The sequence below is a fragment of the Penicillium macrosclerotiorum genome, assembly GCF_028827735.1.
Source record: "Penicillium macrosclerotiorum strain IBT 26536 chromosome Unknown utg000003l_segment0_segment0, whole genome shotgun sequence".
NCBI lineage: Eukaryota > Fungi > Ascomycota > Eurotiomycetes > Eurotiales > Aspergillaceae > Penicillium > Penicillium macrosclerotiorum.
The window spans coordinates 6,149,923-6,168,668 of record NW_026643083.1 but is presented as its reverse complement, the minus strand read 5'-3'; the positions used below and the strand labels follow the sequence as shown (position 1 = coordinate 6,168,668).

The 18,746-nt window shown below is 46.5% G+C and overlaps 6 protein-coding genes across 6 annotated transcripts; 3 read left to right on the top strand and 3 right to left on the bottom strand.

Moving 5' to 3' along the window:
- Nucleotides 1-931: 931 nt before the first annotated feature.
- N7462_005122 (uncharacterized protein) lies at nt 932-3,777 on the bottom strand (the record flags this gene model as incomplete). The annotated part of the gene is made up of 2 exons (XM_057076847.1): nt 932-3,532; nt 3,613-3,777. 2 exons carry the CDS (start codon nt 3,775-3,777, stop codon nt 932-934), a joined length of 2,766 nt encoding a protein of 921 aa, XP_056936352.1.
- Nucleotides 3,778-4,175: 398 nt separating this feature from the next.
- Nucleotides 4,176-7,836, top strand: N7462_005121 (uncharacterized protein; the record flags this gene model as incomplete). Its single annotated transcript, XM_057076846.1, has 3 exons — nt 4,176-4,254; nt 4,318-7,097; nt 7,147-7,836. The coding sequence occupies 3 exons, from the start codon at nt 4,176-4,178 to the stop codon at nt 7,834-7,836; spliced, it is 3,549 nt and encodes a 1,182-aa protein (XP_056936351.1).
- A 595-nt stretch (nt 7,837-8,431) lies between these two features.
- Nucleotides 8,432-9,795, top strand: N7462_005120 (uncharacterized protein; the record flags this gene model as incomplete). The annotated part of the gene is made up of 3 exons (XM_057076845.1): nt 8,432-9,121; nt 9,204-9,587; nt 9,655-9,795. The coding sequence occupies 3 exons, from the start codon at nt 8,432-8,434 to the stop codon at nt 9,793-9,795; spliced, it is 1,215 nt and encodes a 404-aa protein (XP_056936350.1).
- Nucleotides 9,796-12,478: 2,683 nt separating this feature from the next.
- Nucleotides 12,479-15,038, bottom strand: N7462_005119 (fungal specific transcription factor domain-containing protein; the record flags this gene model as incomplete). The annotated part of the gene is made up of 9 exons (XM_057076844.1): nt 12,479-12,915; nt 12,975-13,161; nt 13,216-13,391; nt 13,446-13,719; nt 13,773-14,314; nt 14,367-14,528; nt 14,591-14,781; nt 14,956-14,972; nt 15,027-15,038. The coding sequence occupies 9 exons, from the start codon at nt 15,036-15,038 to the stop codon at nt 12,479-12,481; spliced, it is 1,998 nt and encodes a 665-aa protein (XP_056936349.1).
- Nucleotides 15,039-16,460: 1,422 nt separating this feature from the next.
- On the top strand, nt 16,461-16,847 carry N7462_005118 (uncharacterized protein; the record flags this gene model as incomplete). Its single annotated transcript, XM_057076843.1, has 1 exon — nt 16,461-16,847. One exon carries the CDS (start codon nt 16,461-16,463, stop codon nt 16,845-16,847), a length of 387 nt encoding a protein of 128 aa, XP_056936348.1.
- Nucleotides 16,848-17,099: 252 nt separating this feature from the next.
- N7462_005117 (proline dehydrogenase family protein) lies at nt 17,100-18,561 on the bottom strand (the record flags this gene model as incomplete). Its single annotated transcript, XM_057076842.1, has 3 exons — nt 17,100-17,913; nt 17,972-18,324; nt 18,376-18,561. 3 exons carry the CDS (start codon nt 18,559-18,561, stop codon nt 17,100-17,102), a joined length of 1,353 nt encoding a protein of 450 aa, XP_056936347.1.
- Nucleotides 18,562-18,746: the final 185 nt, after the last annotated feature.

Here is an 18,746-nt window from a genome sequence, read left to right as displayed (position 1 = left end):
CCACTGGAGCTGAGCTCCTTGTTTATTTGCCCGCCCACAACCCAAAACACGCTTACAACCCCCCGTTGCTGGTCTCATTATTGCCATTTCGCCAACGATACTGTGTGTCCGGGCAGGATCCTGACATTGGCCTATTTGGATTCTACTGTGAACCAGACGTCAAAAATCATTTGCTAGTAACCCATAGTCTTAGCCTCGAATCCCAAAACCCAATAGTCCGATTGGCTGTGCTGCCAGTGGCCGATGTGCTGTCCCAGTCCCACCCCAGCCCGATCGCCCTAGATCCTTGACCGATATTTCAAGCAAGGTTCACGGGCCCTGAAGGAAAAGAAGAAAGAACGGATTTGGATTACCCATGGAATTGCATATGGGTTCTTTTGAAAGTCACTATGTAGAGAGACTGAATCTTCCACAGCATGAAGTATAAATCCAGTCAAGATGCCCAGGGCTCCTTCCAATGTATTCATATAAATCTCCTTCAATTCAGCGGTTTGATATTTGAAGGAAGCTTGATGAACAGAAATCATATATGGGGCGTAGGGGCTTTCTGATGATCGCGATTCTATATACGTATTTTCAATCTGAATGGAGGCTCACCGTTATTATATATTTTCTCGGTATCCGCCATTCTTCCATCATATCTCTCGTCTAGCGAATCGATTACTCATTCCTTTTGATTGATGAAAAACTGAACCTTAGCCTTCGAAGCGTTGGAGATTCCTTTTAAAATTGAAATCTCTCTCAAAACAAAAAACCGAAAAAAGAAAAGACCAGAAGAACACATCCTGCAAAATTCGTACATTGAAATGGTAATTTTTTGTCCGTCGATGCTAACTCCTATGGTACCCAGGTCCGTAAAATGTTGGGCTGCAATATGACACATGAAAAAGAAAAAAGAAGTGGAAAACATTATTCGCCTGGAATATAGACTCTAGATGAGAAGTCTCTCAAAGGAGTACTTGCCGACGGCCTTGCGGCGGAGATAACCAATCTCACGGTTGGTCCGTGTCTTGGTCTCACCGGTGGACTTCTTGATCTTGGTGAGCGAGACATCTGTCGAAGAAGGTTTCAAGGAAAGCGGAAGCATCTTGCCACTAGCATCCGCATCATAGCCATCTTCACCTTCGCCAGGGCGGGTAAAGACCATCAAATCAGCCCCATTGAGCTTCTCGTGGCGAACTAAATGAGAGGGTGCCGGTGTGGCATTCTCATCAATCGCGGTGAGGACATCCGTGCTTGTAACAGATGGGGTCGTCACTTGGTCGGAGAAACGGAGGTATTCGCGAAGAATGCCCTTCAGATAGGTCGCTTCCTCCACACCCGCAAGGGCGGCAGAGATCTCGGACTTCATGTCAGCGATCAGCTCCATTTCGCGACTAGCCGCAGCGATGGCTGAGTCAGAGTCATCGAGATCATCTACACTGGGCAGAGCAGATATCCAACCGGAGGGACCGACAGCATCTACGGAAGCAGTAATTAGGTCGGTGATGGCATTAAGAGAGAGGCTAGGCGTGATCTGGTCGATGGTGATTGGGGTGGGAGGATTTTCGGTGAAACGGGAAGTGTAGCCACCAGTGGCAAGAGATAGGCGTAAGTGGTGAACCATGGAGATCAGTTCGGGCTGGGACAAATTGGACCTGAGAGATCGGACAACGGAAGGAATCGGATGCGAGTGAATGCTTCGCAAACATGTGTTGAGACCCGTGAAGATATCCTTCAAGGTAAGAGCTTCATCTCCCAGGTGACGAGTGAGTTCTTGGGTGGGTGTAGCAATATCACCATTGGTGATAGCCCGAGCTGTCTCTTCCAAAGCGCTAGAATGCGAGCGCGCCTGGCTGAGAAAGTATTTCAACGCATAGGCCAACTCATCAGAAGAGATCACAGCGGGGCCGCCGAGAACACTATTAACATGCTTCAGAGAGGGATCGAAATTGATAAGGGCCTGAACAAAAGATCCAGTGGGAAGGGACTGGAGGATACGGGGCTTGCAAGCGCGACGCAAAGCAATTTCAATGTTGTCCACCGATAGATGACCCAATTGAATGAGCCAGTCACAGGTAGCTGATGGCCACAGAATAACTCGCAACTGAGATGATGAGGACGCGGAGATCCTGTCGTTGACCACAGAGTCTTCGACGGCGAAGATCTTCGACAGCAAGAACAGAGTAGACTCGGAGTTGACATATTGTTTGCGCGTAGGAAGTAAGCCGGGAGCCTCAACGGAGCCAAAATAATCGAGAACTGCCTTGTCAAACAGCTTGCTATCCTTGGATTTAGTGGCCGCGTTCACAGTCTTGGTCAATATATTCCACTTCTCCGCCTGCTCCGGAGAGGTGATTGGCAGAGATGCCAGGCTGTCCCATTGTGCAGCAGACGCCCCGATACCTCTTCCAATGGCATCAATAAGGAGACCATCTCGGGAACGCTTGAGGGACTGTCCGCAATGGTTGTGTAGGGAGGTCAAATCAAATCCAATGAGAGTGTTACCCTTGGTCGCGACCGCAATTCCAAGCTTTGCGAAATAGCTGATGAAAGTCGTGGGTCCATTTGCATTTGACCCGGCTCCTGGGAGAATGTCTCCGATAGTGATACTGCGCTGGACGGATTGGTATTGTGTGTCGTATACAGCCACCAAAGACTGAGTGGCGCCAATCACACACTGGGGTGAAATACGCATGACGGAGGAGAAACGTTCATTCTGAACAAACTGCGAAGTAACACAAGGGGAATACTGTGATAAGTCGACATTGACAAATCCGGCTTCAAATGAGAGCTGAAGCCCTGCAGATCCCGAGTGGAAACTCCATTGCAGGCCATGAGTGTTGATTTGGCCAAGTCCGGGAAGGGCAGGGATCTGGATCGTTTGTAGGTGCCGCAAGCGCTGGCTTTCTTCGAGAGCGTGGATTCCAGCATTGGAGTTAGCAGGCACAGAGAATATTTGGACATTCACATTCTCCAATGCAATTGTGTCTGCGGTCTTGGGTTGGGATACAATGAGCAAAACCGATGGTTCGTCAGCCCCAGCTGTCGAATCTCCCAAAGCAAGCGCAGCCAGATCTTGTCTTCTCCTGAAAAGACCCTTCTTTGCATCTTCGAGATCGATCAAGAAACAAGAATGAACAGCATGGGTCGCGCAAACTTTGGCGATCTCCGAGTGCTGAATACTCCAACGCTGAGTTTTCAAGTCTGAAGAAAACCTGCGCACCCGACCATCCTGATGCACAGCAAGAATATCAAAAGGATTGACTTCGTCATCGCCATCGACGCTAAATGGAATAATGCCCACGAATGCGGTTGGGCTCTTGGAGTCCGTAATGGTGGCGGTCGACGAAGAAATAACAGGCGCGCTTGAGCCATTTCCAATCTCCTCGAGGAAACACTTGATCTGGTGATCAGGCTTCGTTGAAGCGGTGTATGTTTGTCTTTTCACTAGCGAATTTTTCACCAGCTTTCGGCGTACAGAACAAGGCCGGCAAGAGAAAGTCGACTGCGGAGGAACGGCGTAGCTAGTAACTAGTTTGGGTGTTTGAATCTAAAAAGAAAAGACAAAAGATAGTTAGTTCATATCATCAAAAATGTTTGAAATGTCCGTGTTACAGTGTAGAGTCATACATTGTAGATGTTGACTGCCTCTCCATCAACAGCGACGGCGACTTCATAGCGCTTGCGCTTTTTGGCATCGGCAAGACTGTGCACATCGCCGATATGAGTCTTGCCTGTGGAAGCATGAAGAGGGCGAGGCAATTGCGCCAAGATTGAAGGAGATTGCAGATCCATGACAGGCAAAATCAAATCTTTGAAGAGCCTGAAAGTCCTTCAATCCTCTCCCTTCAACAATGTGAATCGATGAAGCTACAAAACGTCTTGCCGGATAATCTGAAAAATTTTCGGGATAACAACGGCCCGGGAGTCTGCCATTCTAAACCCAAATAGTTCTAGCGTACCACTTAACGTGGGTCGAGTCCAGGTGACGGAATCAGGATGACATAAGCCGATGGGACGCGAAAGGCGCGTCGGACGTGTTGGGCTTGATAACTGCGATAACGACGTTCCACTTCAACTCTGCATCTCTGGGAATCGGAGGCCTGAAATCACCTGCCAGTGACCTTTGATCTATTAAATTTACGATCGAACGTGATGGCACCTTCTTCATGAGCCTCCAGGTTGTTCATCATATGGATACCGTCGTATCCAAACCACCTACCGCTATGGGGCAGGGTGAACAGTCCATAGTTCATCCTTTCTTCCGACAAGGTGAGATGATCTTAACAATTAACCATTCAATCAATGGCTACTTACAATTACATTGGTTCTTAGAATTTGTACCCTCGCCAAAACCTACCTCTTCCCTAGCAAGTACACCTGTGCCGCCTCCCGGAAATAACGAACCCACGCCGAATACTCTTCCGTTGGAAAACTCCGTGACAAACTCACACCTCGAAACCGAGACTTCAACACCATGTGCTTCAGACTCCGCAATGCCTCGTGTAGCTGTACCGTTAAGTCCGGATGAAGATCCCAACGCTGGACGGCGGAAGAGACGCAAGACTGAACGAACCAAACAATCCGAACACGACCAACCTCTTCAGGCAGGGTTGTCAAGCTGGCTGGGAATGAAATCTCTCTCTGAAACAACCTCGAACGCTATATCTACAGGCACCAGTACGGGAACTATGGCTCATCCATCTCCATGCGGGTCCCTCGAATCACAGATCAATGCTGCTGCTCCGACAGAGCAGCCAAAATTCACGGACCAAAAAGGACAAGAAGACGCGAATGACATGCAAAGAAAAATCCTGAAACTGAATCCTAACGGGCGATTGCTCAGTTCCCCGCCAATCGATTCCCCGGGCAATGTTTCCCAAAATCGAGGAAGCAGCAAGCGAGGCCGCGCCCGCAAGGTTGAAAGCAAATTGGTCTCTCTCAAGTACAATCCTAGGTCTGAACGAAATTTGGGCCAGTTGATAGAAGACATACTTGGTAGTAGGAAAAATGTCAAACCTGCTGCTCCACCACGTCGCCCTGTTCAGGATGTTGCCACTGATAAACCGACACATCCATTCTTTCTGAAGAAGGTTTCCCAGAAAGAACTTGACAATGTGACAGCTGGCGACAGCCAAACAGCTCCACCGATTTTGGATTCCAAGCGACCTATGAAACAACCTCAGTCAGGCACCCTGGAAACAAAGCGGGAAATACAGACAATTGGACAATCCTCTATGTTTGCTCGTCGTACTAACAAATTCGCGGAACTGATTGATCCATTATGGCCACCCAAAGATCTTGTACACATCAGGTCAATTGATTCTCCCAAAACACTTCCCATCTCCAGTCTCCTCGGCAGCGACCGCAAGAAATCCAAGACAGCCTCTATTATCGTGACAGATCAGGAAAACATCCTGCTAACTAGTACCGCTCACGCAAGAAAGACGGCTCAATTATCTTTGCAGTTACTTCATAATGACAAAACAAGTCTTCGCTTGCCAGGACGACATACTGCTAGTGGTCGAGTTTTGCAAGCCGCGATTGACAGTCAAATGTCCTGGTGTTTGCCCAGTCATCAACCCTCTAGGACGCCTTCCTGCCCAATTATCAAGAGACTCTACTCTACTTTGCTTACATCTGTTTCAGCGTTTGACTGCGGGAAATACGAATCGCAGCTCTGGGTCCATAAATATTCTCCTAAGATGACGGAAGACGTGCTTCAAGTTGGCCGTGAAATTCAAGTCCTGAGGGATTGGCTACAGCATCTCAAAATTACCGCAGTCGATACAGGTAAATCCAAAGAAGGCGCCAAATCAAATACCAAAAACGACAAGAAACGCAAGAAAAAGCGAAAAAACACGGAGAAACTTGATGGATTCATTGTCTCGAGTGAAGAGGAAGCTTCGGAGATGGACAATCTATCTGGATCAGACGATGAATTGGCTGGAGAGGTTACTGTGTCATCATCACAAAGGACTGTTGTACGGTCAGGAGACATTGCCATGCATGCTCATCAAGGAAGTGACAAAGGCCGGATGACTAACGCTATACTTCTGAGTGGTCCTCCTGGCTGTGGAAAAACCGCATCTGTTTATGCGATCGCGAAGGAGCTGGATTTTGAGGTTTTTGAGATCAATTCTGGTAGTCGCCGAAGTGCCCGAGACATGCTTGAGAGGGTTGGAGACATGACACAGAATCATCTGGTTCACCTTCTCAACGAAAACGATGATCCATCTTGCAAGACCCGAGATCCACCTGCTGTTGACGATGCCAAGCAAAATAAGCTATTCAGCTTCTTTACGGGCCAACCTTCAAAGAATATCAAGCCAGAGAAAAAGCTAACGCCAAGCCCCCTACCGGAAACTGAGGCTAAGCGTACTCGCGAGCAAAAACAGTCTCTGATTCTACTTGAAGAAGTTGATATTCTCTTCGAGGAAGACCGACAATTCTGGACTGGTGTTTTGACACTAATCAGTCAGTCCAAGCGACCAATCGTTATCACTTGCAACGATGAAAGCCTTGTTCCAATTCAGGACATGTCCCTACACGCCATTTTGCGATATCAAAAGCCACCTCCTGACCTTGCTCTCGACTACCTACTTCTTGTTGCTGCAAATGAAGGCCATGTGTTGAAGCGAAACGCAGTTAGTAAGCTCTATAATGCGTCCGGCATGGATATTCGGCGATCGCTCATGGACTTAAATTTTTGGTGTCAAATGGCTGTTGGAAGTCAAAAAGCTGGATTAGACTGGATCCTTCCCATTTGGCCGCCTGGAGCAAACGTGGACCAAAATAGTGAAAGGCTGCGAGTTCTTAGCCTGAATACCTACGAGTCCTACATGGGTTGGTTTAACCGTGACACATTCTTGGACAAGGAGTCGCTGCCAAAAGAAACAGAAGCATTAGAGAACACTTTTCACTGGTGGAGACTCAGCATTCAAGACGCAGAGGACGCAGCGGGAGCAAGTGTGGCGGAATCGCTGCTTCCCGACCAATACAATTCGATGTCGAAACTAGAAAAACTCGACATACTAAGTCAAGAAGCCGACTATCTCGAGACGCGGAGTGTACTGGACATTCTTTGCACCGGATGTCCGATGGAAATGTCTAAGGTGAGTCGAGTGACATAAAACCTAGGCACCAAAGCTTACATGAAACTAGGACATTGTGGATCGTTCTGCTCCGCCACTTCCAGAGTCTCACCGGTCTAACTACATTGACGCCTATCCTCTTCTGCAAGCTGATCTGCAACCCGAGTACCCCTTGCTAACCGAGTCCATTGGCATCACGTTCGACGCTTTCATTTCTCGAGTCTTCCGCCCTAGCACGGAAAATGTGGAAATCGCTGGTGCTACACGTATCTTCAATGGCTGGGCAAAGTCTGCTGCCCGTCGAAACATTCTCCCATCTTCCCTACCTGGGTACCGCAAAGTTTTTGAGCCTCTAATGCGAGCACCATATTATATGCCTGCCAGCGGTCGGCACGCTCCTTCATTTGAAAATAGCCTCGCGCCTATCACCGAAGACATTGCCCCGTATGTTCGATCCATCATGGTATTTGATGGTCGCTTAAAACAATATCGAGATGGTCTGTTCGCGATCTGGTCACAAGAAGAAGGAATTGGTGGAAAACGCATGCGGACAACTCGTGCCAGCCGAGCTGCCTTGGAAGGAGGCGATAAGGCATCATCCCGCAGAGAAAGGTGGTTTTCTGATGATATCAATTACTACTGGGTACAGGGCACTGGGTGCACAGAGTGGCAGCAGGCTCTGTACCAGATGGGTCATTTTCATGTTCAGTCTATATTTGAGTCGAATCTTGATGGTTCCAACCAGGCTCTGGGGAGATAGACTCATGGGAGAGCTTATATTATGCCACCATTCAATAATTTATATAAGCAAAGTTGTGACTAAATGAACTATATTCACGAAACAATTGTATCATAAGACACAGCCAACTTAGGCAAGATGATGTAAGAATACACTCTCTTGCTCCATTTCGTATTATGTTTCCTCATTGCCTGAATCAAGGCAGGAGTTCGGAGGAGTGAATTTAAATGGCTAGCAAATGTTATATTTTCACCTTTGACAAAAAGATATAATTTTCTATGGAGTTCAGGGAAGGATTTGCATCTCGCGAAAGCTCTCAAATGTATATAGTCTCAAGTAGTCACAGAGATGTGATTATCGACCAGGCACTCAAAGCAGGGGTCATAAAGCAATGCGACGAAATAAGAGCCTGGGGTCTAATCGGTCACTTGTTTTCACAAGTCGGCGACCTGACAAGACGCCGAAGTACGGATCATTGAGCCGAAAGCTTTGCTGGAAACCATTGAAAAGGACTCAGAGAGAGACGATAGGCATTTCTCTGAAACTTCTCTTGAACGAGATTTCATCTTTCTTTCCGGCACTGGATATCTTGGAATAGCAGTCTCTTTGGTGCATGATGGGTGTTCGCTGCTTTTCTACTTCGGCTTTCCGAGCAGCAGGCACTTTTCGGATTTCTCAGGCGACGCGACAGTATGGAATACGCCGGTCGATAAACCCAAGAACTAGAGACCCCGCTGCTAGTAATAAGGAGTTGAGCAAAAATTATGCTCCATTGTTTTCGCGTTCATTTACGGTGTCAGGCTCACAATATGACTCCCCCACCATCGTGCGCGTTCCCATAATGGCCGAATCCATCACCGAGGGAACTCTTACTCAGTTTACCAAGAAGGCTGGCGAGCCTATTAAACAGGATGAGGAGATAGCCATCATCGAGACTGACAAGATTGATGTTTCAGTGAATGCTCCGTATGCAGGAGTCATTCAACACTTGCTTGTTGCCGAAGGTGATACCGTTACCGTTGACCAGGCCATTGCGGAACTCGTACCCGGAGGAGAGCAATCTGGAGCAGAGAAGATTCAAGAAAGCAGCGAGGGGAGACTAAGCCGCTCGCCTAATCATTTCCCTGAGCCATACGTGGAAGAATATAGCCATACTACCGGCCCACCGCCAATATCACAGCGTGAAGTGCCGATTTCTGAAGTCCCAGCGGTCCCACAGCCCGAGACCCAACCAAGATCCTCTGTCGTAACTTCAGATACCGAGATGGATTCTATGATAAGTAAACCTAGCCGGAGAGAGAACAGAGTAAGAATATCCTTCTCCGAGAGAAATTTTTCCCTGAGTCAGACTTTTTGAATCCATGTTGACGATATCAATCTCTCTGCAGGTGAAAATGACTCGGATACGTCAAAAGACGGCACAGCATTTGAAGCAATCGCAGGAAAATGCTGCGTTTTTGACAACATTCAACGAAGTTGACATGTCCAAAGTCATCCAATTGCGGGAGGGGTACAAGGACAGGGTGCAGGAGAAGCACGGCATTAAACTCGGCTTCATGGGCATTATGGCAAAAGCATCCGTCCTTGCCTTGAAAAAGATTCCTGCCGTAAACTCGTCCCTTGGACATGGTGATACTATTATATATCGAGACTATGTCGACTTGAGTGTTGCAGCATCAATTCCGAAGGGCCTTGTGACGCCCGTGCTTCGAAACATCGAGTCTATGAACATTGTAGAGATTGAGAGGGGGATGTCACAGCTCGTTGCCAAGGTGATTAGCGGAATGATTTCCATAAGAAAGCAAAAACATGATCGGTGAGGCTAACTGTATCAAAAAGGCGCGAGACGGAAAGCTTACGCTGGATGATTTGGTAGGTGGAAGCTTTACAATCAGTAACAGCGGTATTTGGGGATCTTTATTCGGTACCCCAATCATCAATATGTCCCAGACCGCAGTCTTAGGAACTTATGGAATTTAAAATCGACCTGTGGCTGTTAATGGTCAAGTTGAAATCCGACCAGTAAGATTCTTCCGGGTCAAAACGACGGGCTTCCATCTCTAGAAATGCTAACTATCCAAATCATCAAAATTAGATGATGTACATTGCTCTCACTTATGATCATCGCATTATCAATGGGCGGGAAGCAGTAATGTTCCTAAATTTGTTCAAGAATCATCTTGAACAGCCCGATGCTATGCTACTAGAAGGAAAACAAGGCTAGTATGGTGCTTATATATTAGCTATATGATGGAAAATCCTTCTGCTAAACTAGGGCAAGGTTGCACCTATCTGCAAACCAGATCCATCCTCTAGGGGATAATAGGAATGAAAGGGAGGAGGCATACGGATATACAGAAGAGGTGTCCGATTGCCTGCCCTCTGGGAGCGGGGTAGTCTTATATACATCAATCCTGATTCATCCTGCAGACCGCCATTTCCCTGATACATAGACTCTGGGGTGCTGATAATCAATATTGCACCCCTTGAATAATACAGTGATCTTCATTTGCCTCTTGTAGAACATGGCCTAAAAAAGCTTGGCCCAATCCATCATTCATTTACTGCTTGGCTAGCTAACTTTCTTGTTCGGCCCCCAACCCTAGCCCCTTCTTCACCACCTCTTTTTTCAATGCATGGGTCCAAGACCGTAGATTATAATTTCGCTTATTTGAAGCCAGCTGTCCACATAAATCGATATCTGTATTATCCCTTGATGATCGATGGTGTGACATCAAGGAGCTTATATAATACCCGTTGATCAGATCGTTCCTACAACTGTACCCTGTAGGCCCCGCAGCCTATTGACGATCAACTCAACTCTAGTCGACGAGCACACTTGGCACCTGGGATAGAGAGATTAATGCAAAGAGGCAGTACAGAGACACCAAAAGAGAGACAAGGCGTTATAGCCTGCTATTGGCGAGGATAAGGACAATTTCCATCGTAAAAGATGGGTGGAACGCCTTATCAGTCCCTTGGATGCAATAACTGCCGGAAGCGCAAAATTGGGGTATATGAATCGACTCCTTTATCCAAAGTGGCTAAAAATGCTAAAAGCCTTGTTTAGTGCGATCTTGGAAAGCCAGAATGTGCCAAGTGCATGAAGAAGGGCATCCCTTGTCCGGGGTACGACACAACCCGGAATATTCTCTGCCACACGATCGTCACTCGGCGATCGCATCATGGCGAAGTCAGACGGCCTGTTTCGCGACAAATTAGGATTAAAGAACGGACGGTATTACCGACCAACCTGGAAACAAACGCTGTCATTCGCACCCAGCTGTTTTCAACGTATATGGATAATTTCTTCGCGCATAAAACGCATTTAAGCGGCAGAGATGACAACTGGTATCTTTTGATGGCCCAATTCCCTAGTCTATCAGGCAATTCAGAACTGCTGGATCGATCAGTTGTTGCGTTAGCATCTGTATTCTTAGCCAAGAGGACAAACGATTGCCAATTGGCACGCCATGGCGTTGAGATCTACAACAGTGCCATGAACAAGATGGCACGTATGTTACAGCAAAATTGCTCACCAACGCCAGAATTGCTGTACACAGTCATTGTGTTTCATACGTACGAAGTATGTTCATTGACCCAGACTGTCGTGATCGCTGCGCTCTGACAAGAATTTTATAGACCATGCAGAATGGTAATGCTGCAATGAGAAATTGCTTGGCCCACATCCAGGGAGCCACTGCCATGTTGAAACACTACAACTACAATATTCACTGTGATCGTTCTCTCTTCAACGCAATGTTGACCAGGCAAAAATGGGCAACTGTAAGTCTATGAGCTGCAGCTTGTTTGAAAGTACTTTCCTAACCCAGCAGACATATTTCCTCATCAACACGCCGTATAGATCAGAAGTGGACTATAGCTGTTTGACTCTGAGAGCAAAAGAAAGTTCTCTAGATGAGCTTTTTGCAATAGTTCCCGATTGTGCTTCTCTGCAGATGGAACTTGAGAAGATCGCCGAGCAACAATCGCGCAATCCCGAGATTACCTATAAGGCACCATTACAACGCCTGTTGCGACGCTGTGTTTTTGTTGGGAAAGTTCTCCAGAATTGGCTTAATGGATCAGCCAAAAATCTTAAAGACGGGCCTTCTCCTTGTCGTAGAGGTGCCCTGGAACATGACACTGGCCTTTTACCGTTAGATCCTCGGCTTGACCCATTCAAATTCGAAAGCATGGAAACAGCGAAAATATACCTCCTCTTTTGGGTGGTATCACTAGTGACACGGCGTGTGATTTATCAGGCCGAGAATATTCTTCTAAGAGAGCCAGATCCTGCAGATATGCTGTTCTATGCGAGCGAGATTTGTCGGTCTGTAGCCTACTGTATGCAGCCCTCAACCCGAATGTCGACAGGGCAAGTCACTCTCTTTGCAATATCACAAGCATCGAAGTCTTTCATCGATTGTGGAAACAAGGAGAATTTCATATGGTGCCAGGAAGTTTATCCAATTATTAGTTCATGTGGATTCGACATGACTGTTCAGATGAGCGAAACAGAGTGGGAGCTTTGGAACGCGGCACATGCAACAGAAGCTTCTTTACCAATATTGTCTAAAGTTGAGGTGATAGAATAGCGTCAGTCCTAACAGAGAACAAGAGTTCGGTACTAAAAGAATGTTCATTTCGGTCCTAAAATGGCTTATCCCACACAGGAATTCACAGATCGCATAATAGTTTCCACATCTAGTTGATCTGCAAGATCTAAGAGCTCCTGCGGGGGTAGGCTAACTGATGAATTGAGTCCTAGAAGATCCCATTCAAAGCCATCATCCACATCGACATGTTCCAAACTGTATGAATCCTCACCTACTTGGGAGTCTTGATTCATGACAGTTGGAATAGACCGGTTGCTGCTAGACTTGGGTGTCAAAGGTGCTAATATTTGCTCTAGCTGTCTGAGTTCTTGTCGTCGAAGTGGCGCAGCTAAGTTCCCTTTTGCAATCAATTTATCAAGCACACATTCCAAATGATCAAACCAAGTATCATTATGGATCAAAGAAGGCGCAATTGCTCGAATAAGATAGAGAACAAAGGCAGATGAAGAAGCATCTTCGACTTGAAATGGCAGAAATGCATCTACCAATTTATGATCAGTCAATCTGTGTGGGTTGAGTTATGTGGCATCAATCGCATACCAATCAAATCATCATCGGATAAGGTCTGAAGGGTCTGAAGGATCGTTTGAGCCGAATCGGCACAACACTGCAGAAGAGATGCCACGGGGGGAGACAATGATATGCTTTGAGAAGTGTTCCTCTCGGTGCGCTCAATGTGCATATTCAAAGCACACATGACCAGAGGTCTTGTTGTGAGAACAATACACTAAGCTGGGTATTAAAATTCATAAAATAAAACCTGAATGAATAGAAATCTCACATGATGATGAGCTAGCATGAGTCTGATCGCCATCTTCGACGCCCTGCCAATCAATCCATGGAAATGGGTGTTGAGGAATGCGGTGAGATCCTGGGATAACTCTGCCATCCGGTGTAAAATGGATTGCGTATTTCGGATGAGTGACCCATTAAACTCATCACCAACTCCGTAAACCGCTGGAAAAGGTGATGTTAGCCAGAGGGTCAGCTATCCCGGAAGTTCAAGCGTACTTGTCAAAATTTGAGACATCAGTCGGGAAAGTCGAACATGTAATGTTAAATTAATGTGCTCCACGGATCCTTCAACGTCTGCTGGCAGCCGGACTGTAATGTCTTCATCTCGAATTGAACTTGGGGCACCGATAAGAGCTGAAAATTCTCGGTCAAGCATATATACAACCCAAAAGATCGTTCGACAGCGACGAGACAATTCTGGTCCACCGAGTTCTTCGGGAACATGTCGATGAATACCCTCTATAATGCATCCTCGCAACGCTTGTCCTATCTACTAAGATTATTAATAGAATGAATGGTCATCAGGGGTCGACCTTTACTCACATGTTGAAAAGCAGCGCGGCGCATATCGACAGACTGCAGATATACCGCACCGAGGCTTAATGCCTGAATGCACGTCAGAGGGTCTTCATGCATGCCTGATAAATCTGGAAGAAGAGCCATCGCCCTCGAGGCATATTGATGACCCGGAGGGATTCCAGAAGGATTCTTCTGCGTGAGAAACGCTTTCCCAAAAGCCAGCACTAGAAGATATTGAACATACCAATATCTCGAGGAAGATGCTTTGGCAATGGGATCTTTGTAAAACTCGTGCAAATCTCGAAGATACGCGTCTTCTTCAATCATAAATGATAAAAATCCAAAATAGAACTTGACAGTATTGAACAAGAACAGCGCATAATCCAGAGGTGGTAAATTTGAAACATCAGGTACCTCATCTAGGGGTACGGGTCTCCATTGAAGCTTAAATGCCATTCCATCTAAGTGCCAAGGGTCTGGAGGACAATTTGATTCTGGGACACGTCTCCCAATAAGGCGGAGAACACGCCGACAGAATGACCAAGATGATGTTGGGCCCATATACCCTGCATTTTCGGTTAGCAGGATAGACCAGGGCCATCTTTAGGAGAGGCTTACAAAAACGCCCATCGGGTGTTTGAGCAAAAGGTGGATCTTTATCAACAAGAGGATTTCGGGAAAATCGTGATCTACGACCATCTTGCTCAATATCCGGATCTCCAACGGCTTCTGTTTCTTGTACGTGCGGCGTATGTGTTGCGTGAAGAGTAGGATCAAGCCCTTGAACCAAGGTTAATCAGCACCGCTGTGTATTTTTTTCGGAACCAATTACATGAGCCTACCCCGTGTTATTTCTCTCCATCGGACCTCGTCGTCTCCCAAAATAATAGACGGCGAGCTGGGTGAAGGAGGATCAACGTTATCAACGTTATTCTCCCCTGCATAAGGAGACGTGACCCTTCGATGTGAGGTATCTATGTGGCGTAGAGACCCGGTACTCTTAAATAAATGGTCTTCTAATTGACGAAGATAGCTATACAATGAATTAGCGGTTGGTCAAAAGAACAGTGTAATGCGAGCGAATCGCAGGCAACAATTTACCGCCCTGACACTGAGATCCGCACATCCTCCGCAGGAAAATCACAATGTTGCTTTTTACGGGTGCATCTGACGCATGGATAAGATCCGGAGCACTTCACCTTCATACCCCGACATCGTACACATCTTGCATTACTGTTTAGAAATAGCTTTTCCGAGGGCAATTTCCAGAAGACTTACGCCCGCTGGCATTTTTTGGTTTTTGATTTGCTGGTTGTTGCGGGCATATCGGATTGAGGAGCCAAACCAAGCGATGGTAAAGAGCATCCGCGATCAACCGGGGTATGCCTCCGATATCAACTGGTTTGTCTGTTGCGGGGTAAGAGCGAAGGCCCGAATTTTCGGGACAGCCTTCCGACCTTCGATAAGCCCGATCGCGCTGATAAGCAACACCGGACTCTAGATAAGATAAGCGTCGATAACTTAACTTAGCCTCCCATGATTAGTTGAGCTAAAATCGTGAGCAGAACGAAGATGAAGTTCCATTCTGGTGAGGGAGGTACGAGATAAGCTAAGCTATAGGGATGACGTAATGGAACCGGGCTGTGTCTAGATCATACGCCCGGAATGAGATCGACCACGAGGACTCAACACAGTATTCAGGGGGATCGCTTAAAAAGACGTAGCTAGCCCTTACCCCTGAAGTAATTATAGTCACAATTTTTATCCTCTCGAAGGGAGGGTCTCCAAGGACGACGAAAGGGTGGATTTTTTCCGGGGCACTGCAGCCAACACGAGTGTGATGGGGAGTTCTCTTGAATATTCAGAAGTGGTTGGTTGAGTTCTGTAGAAAAAAATCCAACAGATACGTCATTTTTTTCGATGATGTATGGCTTATCCGGGGGGTATTTGGTACTTCGCTTGTTGAAACACGGCTTATCCTCTCGAGTGTATATGACACGGCCCAGTGCGGATCACCCGACCCAACAGAAACGATGGTCACAGCTGTTGGGTTGGGGGTCTAGGACGAATCCCTCGTCTTTAGATCTTAATATAGGAGAATACAGAGCGACATGCGAGATATTTTTAGAACCGAGTCTCTACTTACCTCATACCTATTTGTGGTGGTATTGCCGGAAGAGGTGTACCTACTGGTGGGCGAGCTTGTTAGTCTCTTGTCGACCACAATGGACTCTGAAACCAGAGAATGAATATTTATTTATTACTCCAGATTTAGCTAGTGGGGTGCACTTTTCCCTAAAAATAACCATAATCTATGTGGCGGGGAAAAGGCCTACGATGGGTGATCTCTGATTAGAGGATACATTCATATTCTACGGTCTTTACAAATATAGCTCATCTATAATAGGAAAAAAATATCACTTCTACACTCTTTCGCTCAGACAGTATCTGTCTACCCTCAGTGAGGCTTTTCTCCATCGTGGTGTGTGGTTGTTTGTTGGCTTGTGATCCATCTCTCCCTGTCAGGCTTGCGTAGAGCGCTCTAGTTCATCATTAATAGTATCATCAAGCTACAGCTGGGCTGTCCAGGAGACATATTTAAAGGGTTTGACATCTTCCAGCTCCTTTCATTTCTCACAATCTTCTATCAACGCTCAAGATCAACAGCTGCTTTTCCCAAAGAACTAATATATTATCATCATCTTTTACGCCATGGCTCAGCAACGCCCTCGAACCCAGCCATTGGCACAAAATGCTCAGCGAATAATGATGCAACAAAGCATGACTGACCAACCCTGCTTCAAGATCATGACTAACCTTGAGGAAACATGGTTTACATTTGTGGATGAAAAGGTCTGTATGATCTGGGATGCGAATGCAAGACGTCCCAAATTGATTGAAATTCTGCCCGGGACTGAGCCGCCCTCAATGATGATACGCCATATTGCGAATGTGAGACGGGGTACCCAGTATACAGTTCGTACTGTTTTCCTTGAATTACTACGTAGCAACTCGATCCCTGCAGGCTCGTCGATGAAAACGTGGATCGAAGCAATGGACAGGAAGGGATATTTGGAGCTTATAGGCAGCCTGCTATGATGACTGAGAGACTTTTCTTCCACTTTCCCATTTTGATAGAATCTACGAGCAGAAATCATATTTATTTGAACCAGTGTCTTATGGCTGTGATTGACACTCTCCTCAAGTTTTCGTAGAGTATTTCATCCACGGCCTTTGGTTACCTGTCTACATAGTTCATGATAGGTGTGAAAAGTTTCTTGGCGCGGTTTCCCTTCGTAATATACTCCTCTCCAACGTCATTTTTTCTCATAAATTGAAGGATCATCAAAATCATCCAAGAATTCTTCGGCGTAGCTCTTGTCTCAATGCTGTGATCATATGTTGTGTGCGCTCAACAGCCCCCTTGTTCTCAATCGCTCGACGGTGAAGGTATTGCATACACTCTGAAACGGAGCCCCAAGCCATGCATTTGAAGGCCTTTGGTACAAATGCGTTTTTGTCGTTTGATTCTCTCATTGCTCGCTCATAATTTTCCACCAACTGACAGCTCAGCTCATCTGCCATACCCTGAATCTGTCCACACTCAAGTAGGACGGTAGGAGTTTGGGCTAGCAGGCGGGACTGGTGGGTAGAAATTGCATTTGCAGCACTTGTGGCGTTATGGGTGGCCAGGAAAAGAGCGGCACTGGGGAAGTTTAGATCTTGAGCATCATCAGGCATTTTTTTGCACAACATAGCATCTGCGATAAGATCATATGATCGATCAGTATCTTCTTTGGTGTCATGAATTAGAGACCGTGTTTCATGCTCGATGTATGCACCTCGGACCAACTTGATCCCCAGTGCCCAACCTTCCTGAGAAGCAAGAGTGACATGGCGATCGAAGTTCATCTTGGATCCTTTCAAATATGCTTGAATGGTGTTGTATACCAAAGGAGCTTCAGACTTGTTATGTTTTCGCATAATTTCTATTGCCCAGTTATCGAGACCATGTTGTAAAACTTGTTGCTCGGCATCCAACCAGACACGCGACCCCTGCCTTTGTGCCGCAGTGCAAATCTCATCTATAGCCTTCTCTATGACCTCTGGAAGGGGTTTTCCCTCTGCCATTGAATCAAGGGCCACTGGTCCAGCACCAGTGAGTCTGTGAATCAGAAGCTTAGTAAATGATTTTTTGGCAAATGGGAAGAGGAGTGGCATACTTCACTGCAAGGAAGTCACCTTGTCCGATCATCCGTAGAGTCTCTAGTGTTCCTTTTTTCCATTCCTCGACGATTTGATAGCACTTGTCGCTATAGGTTGTGACGTTTGACTCATCAAGGGCAAGCTTTTCATTTGGATCGACCACAATTTCCCTGGAATATCCAAGAATAACCCCTTGGTATCCAATTTTCTTAATCCTTGCCACTGTTTTTGAGACCTCCTCACGGTTTGTGCCTGCACAGAAGTGATTGTATACCGTCCATCGAAGAAGTTTGTTTAGAACGGGGTTTTTGTCTGGGTTTAGGAACGGCGATTTCGAGTTTGTGACGACGTTCAAAATTGCCAGAGCAGGCTTCAATAACAGTTTTGATGACATCAAAGATGTCAGTATCAAAGACCTCACCACCAAACTTGTTGGTAGCCTAGCCATAGATGAAACCTCCGGGTAGGGCTTCATCGGGGGCAGCGTAGCGACTCCATGGAAGCGCTGCTTAGTCGACCGGTGCCTCTTGAAGACATTCGTATGCGTGAAGGCGATGCGGGGCTTTTGTGAAACACGATGGAGGGTGGTAGAATATCGAGAAATCATGTTTGATACCACTTTGCACCTCAAAAGTCAGGACAGTAAAGGTAGTTGCCAATTCTCTGCCTCTATCCTGAGTCATGATGGCCAGACATGATCTATATAAGACTACTGCTCTAGATCATGCTAGCTTTTGAGCAGTACTCGCTATGCTTAGCCGATATGCTACATACCGGTCACCCGACAATGGT